Source organism: Castor canadensis, chromosome 5 (genome assembly GCF_047511655.1).
Source record: "Castor canadensis chromosome 5, mCasCan1.hap1v2, whole genome shotgun sequence".
Taxonomy (NCBI): domain Eukaryota; kingdom Metazoa; phylum Chordata; class Mammalia; order Rodentia; family Castoridae; genus Castor; species Castor canadensis.
In genome coordinates, this window is record NC_133390.1 from 172031401 (window position 1) to 172047796 (window position 16396).

Sequence of the window (16396 nt, forward strand, 5' to 3'; positions counted from 1 at the left end):
GAATTCCACCACCCACGCATCCTTGCTAAAAAATCAATTTGTCCCTCGACAGGTGATGGGAGCTTCTGCCATCAAACCACGCCAAGAAAATCATCCAACAAAACAAAAATTCTCTTCAATTTCAGTTTCAAAGCTGAGTAATTTGATGTCGGCTAGTTTCCAGCCTACGCCCCCGCAGGACTCACAGAGCCAGGGAGCTACTTGGCTGGGGCTGGGGGCCTGAATTAAGACGGATTTACCAGCTGAAACATTCCAAAACCCTGTGTCACATGGAGGAACCTTCCAAAACATTGGATCTCACCCAGGCGCAGGGAGTCACTCAAAGCCATGGCAACCCCGGTTCCGCAACCACATCACTTTTATTTTTGTGTCCTTAGATTTTTTCCTGTTTTGCAATGTTTTGCTGGGACCCCCGACTCCGCCTGAGGCCAGGGGCCAGCAGCCAGGGTTCCCAGCTGAGGGCAGGAACAGCCTGGGTTTCCCAGCGTGAACTCTGCCTGGAAGGTCACACATTTTTGACGTTGCAGAGAACAGACAAATGGCCTTTCAACACTTACCCAGAGTGATAAATATGAAAACTCCTAATTGTTCTGCTGGCTTCTCTTTGACATGACTAGAGATATTACTCCAGACTTAGGACAAAGGTTGCCTTGGGAGTCCAGGTCTAGTCCCCAGCGGCGGGCTGACAGGGGTCCCTGGCTTGATCTCTGAACTTCAGGTACTTCACCTATGAGGACAGAGTCACCACCTCTCAAGGCTGGAGGAACAACGTGAGGGGCTGTGGCCTTCATTCCATGTGACAGATGAGCACTGACTCTACACACGGATGCAGTAGGAAGCACTGAGTCCCTGCTGTCAAGGAACTAAGTCTGGTGTGGGAGACCCGTCAACACATGAGTCAACAGACAGACAGGACGATTGCAGGAGGATTGCAAAATGCTAAGTGTCACCAAGAAAACCGAGGTGACAGCTGTGGGGGAGGCTGGGCCACAAGAGCGATGGTCAAAGAGACCTCTTGGGGAAAGTGGCCTCTGACTGAGATTTGAAGGAACGGCAGGAAGGCAGCTGTGTGAAATAAATGATAGAAGAACACGGTGAGAGCAGACGGTAACTGCAAAAGTCCTGAGGCAGAAAGGACAGATCAGAAAGGGCTTTACCATAGCCAAGCAAGCACAGCAGAATCGGAAAGGCTAAGATCAGAGAGACAGGCAGCGCTGGATCTCACAGGGTCTTGTAAGTCATGAAAAATAATTAAAAACAGGAATGAGATTAATATAATTCTCATTATTATTACTGCTGCTATAAATAAGACGCCATTTTCCAAAACACCAAGTTTTTCTAAGTTCGGCAGCTCCACGCTGCCCCTCGCCTCCTGTTTTTCCAGCTCCTCAGTTTGTCATCTTGCTGGGGTAGAAAGTGCCAAGCCTGTTTTTTGTGGACAGCTATAAAAAGAACACTAGAAGAACTGGTGGTGCTGATGACCAAGCCCTGGGGCTAAGATTAGCCTGCGAGCCTGTCACCTTTCCTAATGTGAAGAACAGCTGGGATTCCCCTGCCTTGGAAAACTCCAGCTGTTCCACCCCGCCTGAGCGCCCAGGCGGCCAAGTGTCCATGGAGATGGGCACAGGGTGCGTTTTGGAAAAACGGGGTTGAGCAACAGGGATTCCCCCTGTGGGAGGTGGCCGGGCGGGGAGGTGAGCCCTTGAGGTCAAAAGAGCAGACTGAGGGCCCTACAAAGTTGAGGCACCCCTTCAGTTAGAGCTGCAGGGAGCCAGGCACCACCCCCATGCAAGGGAGCCCCCACTTCTTCAGGGACTCAGGGGTCTCCTGTCATCAGCCTACCTGGAATCTGGAGTCGCCATGGAAGGCTCTCTGTAAATGGATACTACAGACGCCAATGACCCATGACAGGACCCAAGGGCCTCTACTGCCACAAAGTGAGTCAAGTCTCCATGGTTCAAAGGGTCAAATTAGCTAGGTTCTAAGCTTCTTTAGGGCAGAGCAGCCCGGGACTCATCACTGCCATTTACTGGCTGTGTGACCTTCACCAAGTCCCTTAACCTCTCTGTGCTTAAGTGTCAGCAGTGAAGCTGGGAGGACAGTCACTTCCTAGGGTGGGGACATGGAAAGTCATGAAGAGCCAGATTAGTTAACATACAAAGTGCTTAGAACAGAACGTGGTCCATAGTTTATTTCATTTTATGTTTGAAGTTCAGCCAAACTTTATTTGGTAAAGCAGAGAGATATACAAAGTGAGCTCCCCCAACACCAGTGCTTGGGGCCAGGGAGGCTCAAAATGGCACTCCTTATCCCAGGTACATACATTCTCTCCAAACTGGGAGACTCTACCTCGAACCCCAACCCAGCCATGCTCACATCACCTAGCAACCCCAGCCCTTTTGCTAGGTTTCCATGGTTTATTACCACTTATTATTTCATAACCTCTCTGGTTCCATGAGAAGCCTGAGTCATCTTTGTCCTTCTACAGCCAAAATACAATAAAAGATAACACTGAGCATTTCAGTGTGCAAAGAGCCCAGCCTGCGGCCTTGTCACATCTTCTCACCTCCCAAGAGCAGTAAACCATTGGCTCAGAGAGGTGCAGTGACCTACCTAGGGCAGCACAGCTACCAAATTCTGACACCCAAAACATACATGCACACACACGATAACCTTGACCCTCAGCCCCCACCTCGAAGCTCCTGAATGCAGCAGCAGCTCCTGCCCTCACTGAGCATTCCTGGTGCGTGGCCACCAGGCAAGAGCATTAAACCTCACACAGCAGAGCACCAATGAGCACCAATCCCACAAAGATACTTCTAATGAAAAAGTGGTGTTTCTGGGGTGTGGTAGACCATTACTGTCACAGTGGAAGTTTCATCTTGCAGATTTCTGGAAGACAATTTATCACTAGATCCTTAAAGCCATCAAATGACTGTCTAGAATTCTGCTGCTAGCATTCAACCCTAAATAAACAAGAAGACACATGTACAGATTCCTAGTTAACAAGACAAAATAATTCTAAGAGATTAATTTCAGCACTGCTTATAATAGGCATAAGCAGTGTAGTGGGGGAGAGATGCACGCCTGCAACCCCAGCTACTTGGGAAGCAGAGGCAGGAGGTTATCAAGATCAAAGCCAGCTCAGATAAAGTTAGCAAGACTGTCTCCAAAACAAAATAAAAACAAGACGGCTGGGGACATAGCTCAAGAGGTAAAGCACTTGCCCAGCAAGTGTGAGTCCTCCACACCCCAAAACAAATAACAAGTAGCCACTGTTTATTGGTTTATGATGTAACCCGAGCTGTTACAGTTCCTCAACATAGTAACTCATTTAACCTCACAAAGCCTGTGGAGTTGGGATCTTATTATCGTCATTCTGTACTTCAGGAACTCCAAACGCAGAGAGGTTAGGTAATTTGCCTAAGATCACAGAGGCAACAAACAACCCAGCCAGGACTTGAACCCAGGATATTCAGGCTCAGAGCAAGCAAAATCCCCAGGCTATTTGGCGTCCCTTCTTGATAATAAGGAAAAGTTTTAAAAGTTTGCCTATGTAGAAAAAATACAATTTTCAAAAGAAGTTGAGGGTAGAGACAACCGTGCAGCAGTGAGCTGCGTGGCCCCCAGGATCACTGAAGAGAGGGAAAGAGGAGCAGGGTAGGAAACTGCACGCGGCTCCACTGCTGTGCAGGAGAAAGAGCCGGTGGCTTCTGTACGACGCCAGAGGACAGACAGAGCTCAAAGCCGCTGACCTGTGGTCTTCTCCGTGAACACGACTTTGGACTCGGCCGTGAAGTTCTGTCCCGTGAGGATCATTTGCTGGCCCCCGTACACCAGGCAGCTGTCGATGTCTTGTCTTTCCACCATGGGCAGCTCGTGGGCGGACCGCTGGGCTGAGGGCGAGAGGGAAAGAAGTCACTGTGACTGGGGAGACACACGAGAGGCAGTTCAGGACAATGACATACGACACGCCCCACCTCCCCCCCTTGTCACCTGTTGTCATTGCAAACGTACAACTGCCACCCCTGACAACCAGCAACTTTACAAATATTGTGTTCTTACAACAGTGCTTGGAGTGCGGTGAGCGAATCTCTCTCCAACAACCCACGGCTTCCCGAATCCAGGGACATGTGCCTGTCCTCCTTCTGAGGAGGGCTGGGGACAAGGGAATCTGGCAGCCTCTTTATTCTCCTGGGGAGTCTTTTTTCTTTTCTTTTTGGCAGTACTGGGGTTTGAACCCAAGGCCTCATGCTTGCTAGGCAGGCGCTCTACCACTTGAGCCATTCTGCCGCCCTTATTATCCTTTGTAAAGTGAGGGGTGGATCAACTTTTTCCTCCAGATTTCCTTTGCTCAGTGTGCTCTCTCCTTCGGCAGCGCAGCCGGTCAGCCCAAATGCAGGCACCGTGCGTGCTGATGTCAGCACCGGTTCCCACACGACTTGGTCGCATCCACAGTGGAATCCATATGTGCTTCCAGTGTGGTCTGTAAACCGTCCAGGCTCTGCCCCATGTCATGTTAGAGCCCCTCCATCCCTCTGCTCCCGCCACACTTCTAAAACCTTCTCACTGTCTCTTGAGCACACTCCAACCTTTGAGCATTTGCTCTCTTGGGCTCTCTCTTCCCTACCTTTGCCTATGGGTCCTACCCAGAGTCACCTCCTCAGAGAGGCTCCTCAGCCCCACCCCACTGCATCCTACTCTGCTGTTCACCGGAGAACTTTCCAGTACTACATTATACAAAGCTTTCTCCCTTTCTCTTTCTCTCCCTCTCTCTCTCCTCTCCCCTCCCCACACCCCTGGAATGTCAGCCCCAGGAAGGAAGGGCCTCACCTTCCCCCTCCTGTAAGCCAGTCATGAACAGTGGCAGAATTCAGCAGTAGGAGGCGCTAGAGATGGGTAAGAGGGATGGATGAGAGGGACGTGGATACAGACCTCACTATCTCTACTGAACTGTTTATACCTACGATGAGTGAAAGGTGGCGGAAGGGGACAGGCCTGTGCTAAGTACTGAGTCAGGATAATACGCTCGAATGCTCACAGCAGCCCCTGAGGAAGGAAACAGTAAAATCATCCACACAAGACCAGGTAGAAAACTAAAGCTAAGAGGAGTCAGGTCACCATGAGGCCAGGTGGCCAAAAGTGACCAGGCAGGCTTGTACATCCAGCGCCATCTTCCAGCCCTTTGGCCAGCCTCTGGACCTTTGGGAGGGAAGGCTGCAGGAGAGAATGAAGGAGACAGTTGTCTCTCTGGGCAGGTGAGCTGCAGGTTCCAGCCATAGCCAGGGCCTTCCTCCTCCCACTGCCCCTCAGGCCCCGCCTCCCCTCCTGGTCCCTCCCCATGCTGGTGAGTCAGCCTGAGCTCTTGGCTCTCCTCCCAGAGCTCAGAGAGCTGGGCAGGGCGCCAGCCCTTTCCATGCCAGGGCCTGCAGACCTCCCCATCCGGGAGCTAAGCAGCAGACGCGTGAGGCCCAAAGCCCAAACTTAACCCTTCCCTCCTGGGCTCCAGACACCTAGGATCCCCTTCCTCCTGCCCTGGGGCTGCTGGGGCCACCCTGATGCTGCAACAGGGTGACTTGGCAACATGTCAGGAGTCTGTTCTGAGCCAGCCAAAGGCTTCCAGACACCTCACCTTGCAAACCCAGCCCAGTGTCTGCACAGCCCCCTGACGGTTTCCGTGCCTGGCTCTGGCTCTGGCTCTCTGCTCCCAGAGCCCGGCTTGCCAACAGCTTCCAGGAGCTGCCGGCTGGAGACCTATAGAGAGGCCTCTCAGCAGAAGCTAATTCCTCCCACATGGGCTGCGGTATTAATCCTCTTTTTCAATATCGGAGTTCCATGATGACTTCCTAATTGAGCTGCCACTAATGGAGATTTAGCAGCAGTGAAAACAGCAGCCACCGTCCAGCTTTTAAGATCTGCCTTTGATGGAGTTGGGGGGCCACAGGGGCTTCTGGCACTGGGGATGGGTAGGGAGGTGGCAAGAGGCACCCCTCCCATTTTACAGGTGGAAAACCTGAGTCATCGCTACTGGGCAAGCTGGCCAAGGGCTTGCAGCCAGCCTGGCTGGGGCCTGGCGGCCGGGCTTGACTGGGAGGGAGACAGGGCGGTGAATCACCACGCACTGCTGTGAACACGCCTGCCTCTTCCGACTCCATGCAGCTCCCTGTGAAACCTCGCAATCTGAAACAGCCAGCTGAGCCACAAGGCCAGGTCTGCATTTCTACCTCCTTACCTGAAGGGAAACTTAGTTTTCTATGCAGATTGAAAGAGACAGGCAAGAGAACGAGTCCAGGCCACTTCCTAGGAGCCACATCCAGTCTTGCCCTCAGCTGGAGCAGAGGCTGGTATACCGGCAACTTGTGGGAAATGCAGAGCTTCAGGCACCTTCTAGAGGTCCAGTGCTGCTGCCAGTAAAGCCCAGCCCTACTGCACCCAAGAATCAGTCCAGGAGCTGGAAAGCTATCCGCCTAATTTCTACAGCATGGGTCCTCAGCCTCCGCCCCACCAACGTCAGGGCCCGATGGTTCTTTGTTGTGGGGCTGTGTGTGCACATAGGGAAGCACTGCTCTCTGCTCACTAGACAACCAGTAGCAACCCCTCCCTCACAGTTGGGACGATCAAAATGTCTGCAGACACAACTGGATGTCACTGGGGACAGGGATACTTCTAGAGATCCTGATTTAGATGGTCTGACTGTAGACTCCAGCAAAGACTGTTTTTAAGAAAGAAAGAAACAATTCTGATGGCTCCATGGGCCACAGTCAGCCTGGTGTGAGGCACTGTCACCATACCATGGTGCAGTGCAGGACACTGGGGGCAGCTAGAGAAGACACGCATGGGATCAGGAAGCCAAGGTCCTGAGAGTTGAGCCTACCTTCCCTTTGCACCCTGGGCAAGTCTGTCACCTCTCCGGATCACAGATGCCACCACTGTAAAATCACAAGAGTACCTGCCCTTAGGGGTCTGCTTCATACGGTACCAGAGATCACATGTATGAACACCTGGCCATGATCAGAACACAGTTGGTAAAATATCTAACATCAACCCAAATGTCAACGCATGGATGAATGAGTAAACAAAAAGGGGCGGACTCATGTAGAATATTATTCAGCCATAAAAGGAACAAAGTGCCAATGCCAATTGAAAGGAACCAGTCACATAGGACAGATCTTGTGTGATCTCAGTGATAGAAAAGGACCAGCCAGATGCAGAGTCAGAAAAGAGATTGGTTACCAGGAACTGGAGGGAGAGGGGAAGGGGAAGTGGCTGGTAGTGGGTACAGGGTTTCTTTTTATGGGGATGAAAAAAAATGCCCCAGTACTACATAGTTCTGGTAACGTGGTAACTTTTGTGTTATGTGTATTTTGACACAGTAAAAAAATATCTGACGTAAGACCAAACCATTCAGCCTATGCCTAGCGCTCAGTCACCACTCAGAGAGCAAAGTGTGTTATCACTGACGGTGGTGGAGTAAGGCCAACCATGGAAGTGAGCACGCTTGGGGCTGGAGCCATCACCGTGCAAACCTCAGGCTCCTCACTTAGACATTCCTCACCAAGCCTACATGACCTGGGCTGCATGCTCACACAGATGGCGTCTGTCACCACCATGGTGCTTGGTGGATCCTCAGCCATAACCAGGGTTTCTTGACCCCCGACTGCCAGGGTTTCTCAACATGGCTCCCAGGACTCTGCAGCAGTGCCTGGTGGTGGCAAGTGCCCCATAAAAACGCAGAGGCCAGGCCCCACCCCGCCCCGTTTCAGAGTCTCCTAGGCAAGAGGCTGGGCCTTTGCATTTTAACAATCCTTCCAGGTGACTTGTCACACACATTTGTTTAAGAGCTGAGTTACACATGGAAGAGGTCACCTGAGGACATGGGGAACTCCTCCTGGGCAGGTCCTCCACCCCTAGAGGGCCCAGAGGTAAAGCAAATGGGTCCAATTAGCCCCTGAAAGAGGAACTGAAGAGAGGCAAACAGCACCCAAATCACCCTCCTGGGCCTGCGTCGCTGTCTGATGCAACCTCTACTACCCACGGCTGCTAATTTGGGCGACAGGACCTGGACCTCAAAGAGGACTCTCAGGAAGCTTCCAGGCCTCCAGGGCCTCTGCCTACCTCTCCCATTCAGCCTTGCACTTGCAGTTTCCAGGCTACCCTAAACCCCCAGCTGGCCATTCTCTAACCAAACCCCAATCTGGGTGTAAGGCCATCCTGGAGGGCCCAGCTCTGCCCTGTGGGGACGCCAGGAGCCCGGCTCCTGCTTAAGCTTCAGGGTGGCCCTGGCAACCTGATGTTCCTGGGCCTCGCTGCTGCTCCTGGCTTCTGACACATCATAAAGTGGCTGGGGGGCCAGTATTTAATGAGCTTTGAATCCGCAGGGCGCTGTTGGTTTAACCGCCTGCTGTTTACTTTCACCGGCACCAGCACTGACCTAGAGCTGAGTGTGGAGGGGACCAAGCTCTTGAGAACTCACAGCTAAGGCAGGCAGGCAGGGGACCTGGACTGTGGGATTCCACTACACTGAAGGATACTGGAAGACCCCGTGGGAAGCCACCAGCCAGCACAGACCACAAAGGTCTGCCGCTCTCCAGGTGGTCATCTGGCCCAAGCCCTGGCCGCCACGCTGACCCCACCGCAGTGAGCCCTTCTCATTCCTGCATCAGGCCTCTGGCCTGGGCCTTGAGCCTGACTCAGCCAGCTCAGAAGGTGGTGCTGACTAGAGGCTCACCTGAGGGGCTGTGAGAGCGCACAGATGGCTCCTTGCCTCACGCTGGCCACTCCCTGGGTCTTCCTGCTTAGTGAGACCCCCCTTAGTGTAGGCTCACCTCTGGGAGAGGTGAGGATTGCTGTGTATGGGATCCTCTCCTAGCTTTGCACCTCAGGTTTGTCTCCTCATCTGGAGCGTGGACGAGAGGCACCCATGTCCTGGACGTTTATTTCACGCCTCACCCCATTCGTACAGGACCAGGCACAGAGTAGAGCTGTTATTTTCTCTGCTGACTAGCTCATAGCTCTATGGTTCCAGAGTATCACAGGCCCTTTGAGAATGTTCCCAAGAACTTCCCTGAGGGCTCTAGGAACCTTGGTTGATGGATGGCTGCCTGGTCACCAAGGGACCAAGCAGCAGGGGTAGAACAGAAAGCTCGGGCTTCAGCGCCCGGCTCTGCCCCTTCCCTGCAAGCAGGGACCACAGTGAACCACAGGCCTTTCTGAAGCTCAACTTCCTAGAAGGTGCAACCCAAGAACTGCATCTACCTTGGCTACTGGCATGTGTCAGTGCTCAGCAAATATTTCTCAATAAATACTTCTTTCTTCCCTTGAGACAGGGTCTTGCTGTATAGCCCAAGCTGGTCTCAAACTCAGGATCCTCCTGCCTCCACCTCCTGAGTGTAGGGATTACAGACATACGCCACCACACCTGGCTTCTCAGTTAATATTTCTGAATGAGTGAAGGAGCCTGTAGGGTGGGCCTTTGGGGGTTTGTTGAGAATAGGAACAAGCAGCATGTGGGGTCCACAGCCTGTGGCAGGTGTTCAGTAGAGGGCAGCTCTGTCTTCCCGGCTCCCACACAGCTGAACCACGTGGACTGGCAGAAAAGCAACCAGATCCCAGCCAAGGAACTGTGCTGCCCTCCTTGCTGGGCTGTCCACTCCTCCCAGGCCCACTGACCACCCAGGAGAGCTGACCACCCAGGCCCCTCCTATACTAGGCATGTACTGTCACTTCTCACCTGGGGCACTCAGGTTTGCTCAACTCCTGTACTGCTCACACATCAGGGTGGCAGGCAGATGGATGTCACATCTGCCTTGCAGAGCTGTGGGGAGGGTCACAGGCACAGTGAGATCTGTGCACACTGGGCCATCCATCACAAAAGAGACACTCGAGGGGTCCTCATGTGATCACAGCCAGCACTTAAAGTGACACACACACAATTCCCACACCAGCAAGGCGGGTATTACTGCCACTCCCATCTTACAGATGAGGAAACCGAGCACAGGGTCAGTTTCCCTAGGTCCAGGATGTGAAGCCAGGCTGCTGGCTCTAGAACCCGAACTCCTACCCACCTGCTCCTACACCGTTCGTGATGCTTAGGGCACTGCTGACAAGTCTGTTGGAGACAGAGCAGCAGCTGACAAAGGCCAGACACATGCCATCCAAGACCCCCTGCAACAGGTCTCGAGGAAGATGTTCTGGTGCCCGCAGCCCTCAGGGGACCCTGACTCACCGACTTACACCCCTTGCTTTGTGGTGCTGACCGGAATTAATCTGTCACTTGTTTGGCTGGGATTGAGCAGGACGTAGCTGGCACAGTGGTCAGTCCCATGCTCAGGTGACTTAACTTCCCCATGCTTTCACCCACCTGAAAATGGGGCCGACACTGAGTTCACGGAGCTCAGTGACTTCATGGTGCCAAGTGCTACTGGGCGCGGATAACGGCTCTCCCTTCTCCTCCTCCCTGTCCTGTGCCTCTCATCTCCTTTCCTCCTTTACAGGGTCTTTAAGCATGCATTAGCACTTATTGTGTGCCTGGCACTGTGTTGCATGAGCTTTAAACTAGAAACCACACCAGGTCTTGGAATCCATGGTTTCCTGCTCACTTAGAATAAAATCTAAAGTTCCCAGCTTGGTCTCAGACCTCACCTCCTATCCCTCTCCCCACCTTCATTCACTCCTCATGGTCTCCCTGGCTGCCTTTCTGCTCCCAAGCTTATCCTGCCTCAGGGCCTTTGCATTTGCTGTATCCTCTACCTGGAGGAGACGCCCAATCACTCAAGGGTGGTTGACATACTGCCTCTTCTGAGCAGCTGACTCTGATCAGTAGGACTAGTTGCTGCTCCCTTATATCCTCACACACAGTCCTGGTCATGTCCACCATGACACTTTGCTCTGTCTCAAATGCTGACTGCATGCCCACTATTTGTTTCACCCCTGTGACGGAAGGATGCTGTTCTGTTCTCTGTTGAATTCCTGTGCCTAGAATAAGAATTCAGGCCCCAAATCCATTTTCAGTTGAGAAGACAAATGTCAGGACATCCCAGAGAAAGATGTAGGTTGTTGTGGCTTCTGGCAGGAGCAGGTGAACAGATGGGCCCTTGTGATCATGAATAAAGCCCAGTCCTTCTGCCATCTAGTCTCACTAATTTTGAGGGTTTTCCGGAAGCAATGGTGCATTTTCACCCGACCTAGTGGAGTGACATGGGACAAAAAGGGAAGGTGTGGGGAAGGGAATAAACTCTTGCTTTCAGAAGAAACCGGAAACAGCTGAATTTCCATCTGGAAAGAAGGGAGCTTGGCCCTACCTCACACCACACACAAAAACCAGCGTAAGATGCATCATGCAGGCCAACACCAGAGCCAGAAAGCTTCTACCAAAAAACCTGAGAGAATGTCTCTGCTGCCTTCAGCTAGGCACCAATCCCAAGGAAAGGGGAAAGGGCATGTTAGGCTTCATGGAAATAAAATACCCACTCTAAGCTGGGCATGGTCCACACACCTGTCATCCTAGCACCTGGGAGGCTGAGGCAGGAGGATGGAGAGTTCGAGGCCAGCTTTGACTACATAGTGAGACCCTGTATCAAAAACATAAACAAATGACACTCATGAAAAGAGATCACGCAGAGATAGGTCACCTGCAGATGGGAAAAGCATTCAGTGTATGAATATCTGATAGAGGTTCAAAAAACTGCTATATACTAACAGTAAAAACATAAGCAAAGAAAATTTTAAAACCCAAATAAAGAAAATGGGCAAACTATTTGAACAGACACTTCACCAAAGAAGATGGAGATAGCTGACAAGTTCAGATATGGGGACTTATGGGGGTGAAAATCAAAAACCACAGCTCCTCTCATTTTACACTCACCACAGTGGCTAAAATGGAAGATGGCTGATACCAAGTATCAGTGAGGCTGTGGAACAAGGAAAAATGTAGAAAACATGCTCTTAACCTGTAGAGAGCTTTTTCACGCTCCTGGTCCTCCTGACTAACTGGGTGGTGGCTGGAGATGCAGAAAGGACAAACAATAGACAAACATGCATAAAGTGGGAGCCAGGTGTGCTGGGCACTTGGATGGAGACACACAACATCCTTGTTACTTCTTTTCTCTATTATTCTCTTCATTTACTTTGCTTCTTTTCTTCTCTGTTCATTAAGGCCTTACTTCTAAAGTCTTTCTTTAAAACCTTGCTTCTTTTCTATTCTTTAAAGTCTCTTTCCTTAGACTGGTTCAGTCCCATGTTCTCGCTTAGCTTTTCTAAAGCCTATGTATAAAGTTCTCGGTGCAGAAAGCTGCTCTGGTGGAGGCACAGCCAGCAGCAGCAGCAGTGGCAGCCAATCAAAATCCCCATCAAAAAGCCCTGAGTCCTCCTTCAGCAGTCTTTTATACCCAGTGGTAAATGAGGAGGTGGAGCAGCAGTTCTTGGAGAGGGGTGTGACAATGTAACAAGAGAAACCTGTGTTCCTACTTCTTTCTCTGAATGCAAACAATTTAGGAAAAGCAGCTGTGCTGCATTTTGCACTCTTCTGAGGCTGGGGGCCATGCCAAAGTCAGCCTGCTGATTATTGGGCACAGCTGTGCTTATGCCAAGTTCTCATAGGCTTCTCATAGTCCACTACGACCTGGCAACTCTATTCCTAGACATTGTCTACAAGAAGCACTTGGACAAGAATGTTCACAGCAGCCTTATCCATGGGCCCAGACCATGGGCACAAGCACAATATCTATCCATGATACATGAACAATTGTTATTGAAGTCTACTCAGCCCTGCACAGGAATGAACTATTGAATCACACAACAGAAGTGACAGGTCTCAAAAACAAAATGCTGAGCCTGTAGAAGCCAAACGAGCCCACACTGTATGATTCCATTCCACCAAGCTCTGGAACAGGAACCCTGGGCAATGGTAAGGAACTCTGAATGTTACAGGGCCACCTGCAATTGTCAAAAGTCAGTGAGCTGAATGAACACAGACTGAGCAATCTACAGTGTCTTAGTTACACTTCAGCAAAAAGTGCCTGTGGAAGGGAGGGGGGAAGGAGGAAGGGAGGGAGAGAGAGAGAAAGAAAGAGAGAGACAGACAGAGAGGGATGGAGTGGGTGGGGAGAAGGTGAGGAAATCTATTTTCAAACCCATACCCTACACCCCAAGACCTGTGAACAGAACAAAGCAAATTCATGAATTTACAAATTTAGGTCTGGGTACTGAGAGGGCAGGGCTTGGTGTGAGTTGCTTTGAGACTTTCTGAAATGCACTGCATGGGGCCCATTTGCAGGCAGGGAGAAAGCCTACAGGCCTCAGTAGACCTGCAGGTCCTGAGTGGAGAGGTTCTGGAGGGTTCTCATGGACAGGACACCCATCCCTGTGGACGTCTCCGTTCTCTCATAGGTGTGTTTTTCTCCCCACTAGGGAGCCTGGAGAGGCTTCTTTTCCTTCACTTTCTCAATATTCTAGACACTTCCTTTAGGCACTAGGACCTGGCAAACCCTGGCCCAGCCTTACAAGCACAAGGAGGGAGGAAGGACTCACACTCTTCCTTCACCAGGAGCCATCTCACGGGCCTTGAGTGAGAGGGGATCAGCCAAGCAACTGAAGGATGGAGAAGGGGGGTTCTCAAACTTGGTCCACATCAGACTCATGGGGAGCCCTGGAAAGGCTGTACCCTGGACAAACAGAATTAGAGTCTCCAGGATGGAGCCTGGCCTGTGTGTGTGTGTGTGTGTGTGTGTGTGTGTGTTTATGTAACTCAGAGGTAATTCCTGGGTGTAGTGAAGGTTGAGGCTTGTGTCCTGAGTGAAGGTGACAGCAAGGCAAAGCCAAGAGGCTTGAGAGAAAGATCCCAGTGCACCAGGGACCTGCCAAGTGGACAGAGAGGCAAGTGGAGAATGTGGGGAGGGAGAAAGCGTGGCTGAATAAGGCCCCACCCACGCCTCAGCCCACAGACATCTCAGGGTGCACTTATTTGCAAATAAGGTGTTTACTAAAGATGATGAGGTTGTCCTGGACCAGAGTGGGACCTAAATCCACTGACTATGACCTTATCAAGAATTGAAAGGACACACACAAGGACCCAGAAAAAGGGCCATGCCATGCGGAGCACAGTCCCATAGCCCTGGGTAGGGGGAGGGGCTCTGGAAGGAACCAACCCTGAGGTGCAGAATTCAGTTCTGGCTGCAGAACTGAAAGCTGGTTTCTGATGTCTCAGCCACTGAGACAAGTGCACAATGACAAACCAGATCAGGGGACACAGGGCAGCTTGGCCACCACCGTAGTGAGCCTTGCAGATGACACCAAGGAGAACCAGGGACACAGGCTGAGCACTGGGACAATGAGGGTGAGCAGGAGACAGCGGGTCAAAGCAGGTACCTGGGAGGAGGTGGTGGCCCAGCTGTGTCTCATGCAGAAGCTCATTGTTGAGGACAGGGAAGGGCTTCCTGTCTGACCCCTGCCATTTGTTAAGAAGTGGGAGGCCACTGTCTGCCTGCAGTGAGAGCCCCTTGATCCCCAAACAGTGGATAAAAAGCTCCTTGGCACTGTAAGAACACCACTCCAAATTCTTACCATCACACCCTCCCCAGCAGGTGCCCCGATCAGTTAATCAATAAATACTGCTTTCACACAGACTGTGCCAACACACTAATTGTCAATAAACACTTACTGCATATCTCCCTACAGATGAAACAGCAAGTCAATTATTCAGTAAATAAATATAGAACTGCCAGGCATCAGTCTAGGAAAACAGAGCAAAGAAGGAAAGAGAAAACAACAGAAGATTCTGGATGAGAGAGAGGCCCACTCAGGGTGGTACTGCCAGAAAGGATGTGTTATGGAAACCAAAAGAAGGTATTTCACAGAACTAGAAAGTTGGAGACTCCAGCTTTGCCACCTACAGAGTAAAAACCAGTGAATCACTTTACCAAGAAAGGCTCAGTTTCCTTATCTGTCAGAACCAGGTAGGTGAGTCAGCCAAGTGCTTTTTAAAAAGGGGGGAAAGCAGATTTTCAAGGTTCAAATGGCTTTTTAATGCCCTGCCACCCAACTGGAGGTACATGTGGTTCAGTAATGACCCTAAGCCTCAGACTGATGACAGATAAGTTGACTTGAGGAACCCAGAGAGAGAGAGAGAGAGAGAGGAATGCAGACTCCAAGAATCGCCCTGCCCAGCCTCTGCCCTGCTCTGCTGCAGCCCTGACCTGAAGAGAGAGTTACTGGCCAGAAAGGGGAGGCCTTATCTGCTCAGAATCCCCCAGATCACCAGAAAGAGCCTGCATTTCCTTCCAACAAGATCCTGAGCAGATCAGAACCAACGTGGCCACCACACCAGCTTTGGGGATAGAGGTAGCATTTGCTGAGGAGGGGAGGGGCAGGGAATTCCATCATTTCTAAAAGGATGCCCTTGTCAACACTCCTCTTCTTATGGTACCTTGGGTCTTTGTCTCCTAGGTCTGAGCACAAATGTACCACTGACTCGCCTGATCTGCCCCTCGCCTGGAAAGGATGGAAAAGATCAGAGCCCTGCGCTCACTTCCAAGCCAACCAGGTCCCAGCGCCCTCTCTCCTCACTCACTTCCAACACTGCAGGCCAGGCTTCCACTGCCCTTTCTGCACAAAACAGTCCTGCTTTCTCTTTGCTAGATTATCACCCAAGACCACCTTACCACCTTTGATTAATAGAATCCACACAGAGGTTTTTTCTGTCCCACAGAGTATTTCAAATTTGTTGTCATTTTTTAATGATTGTGTGTGCGTGTGTGCACACAAACATGTATGCGCCAGAGATGGAACCAGGGTTGTGTGCGTGCCTAGTACAAACTCTCCCACTGAGCTACACCCCTGGCTCAGTTACCTTTTTTTTTTTTTTAAATCAGATTTATAATTTATCTTTTAAAATGAGATTTGGGCTACACTGATCCCCAGTCTCCACTATTCCTTACTGCCTGCCATCCAACCTACTTGTCTCCTTTCTGCCACCTGACCTCCGTAGGAAATTGATTTTGTGACATCAAGTTACGACAAAATGTCCAATAAAAAGAAAACATCCTGAAACATAGCTTAACACGGAACATGATGATGACAACATAAAATACAATTTTTGTTTCTGAAACAATTCTTACTTTTCTCCTTATGCTTTTAAAAATAATTTCGAAACTTTTAAAAACATAGCAAACAGTAAGCTTTGTTGTGTGTCATTGCAAAATGTCAGCTGGTGGAGTGGCTCAAGTGGTAGAGCACCTGCCTAGCAAGTGTGAGGCCCTGAGTTCAAACCCCAGTACTGCCAAAACTCACAGCCAAACACTCCTAAAAAGTACAGGCAAATAAGCTCAAAGCTGCTTGTTTCGAAGCCTGGCAGAAGTGAGCCAGGTTTCTGCTCACTTTCTCAACTAGTGCTGGTTCTCAG

At 50.8% G+C, this 16396-nt stretch overlaps 1 protein-coding gene and 1 non-coding gene across 3 annotated transcripts in view; both read right to left on the reverse strand.

The window, feature by feature from the left end:
- Positions 1-16396, reverse strand: part of Nfatc2 (nuclear factor of activated T cells 2) — a 115726-nt gene that overhangs the window by 46249 nt on the left and 53081 nt on the right. For both annotated transcript variants that reach the window (XM_020175153.2, XM_074074983.1), the window contains one exon: positions 3756-3896. In XM_020175153.2, coding sequence (XP_020030742.1) covers positions 3756-3896 — 141 coding nt within the window. The remainder of the gene's footprint in view (positions 1-3755; positions 3897-16396) is intronic.
- Positions 4221-4293, reverse strand: Trnaa-agc (transfer RNA alanine (anticodon AGC)). Its single transcript has one exon. It is a non-coding gene; the product is annotated as a tRNA-Ala (tRNA).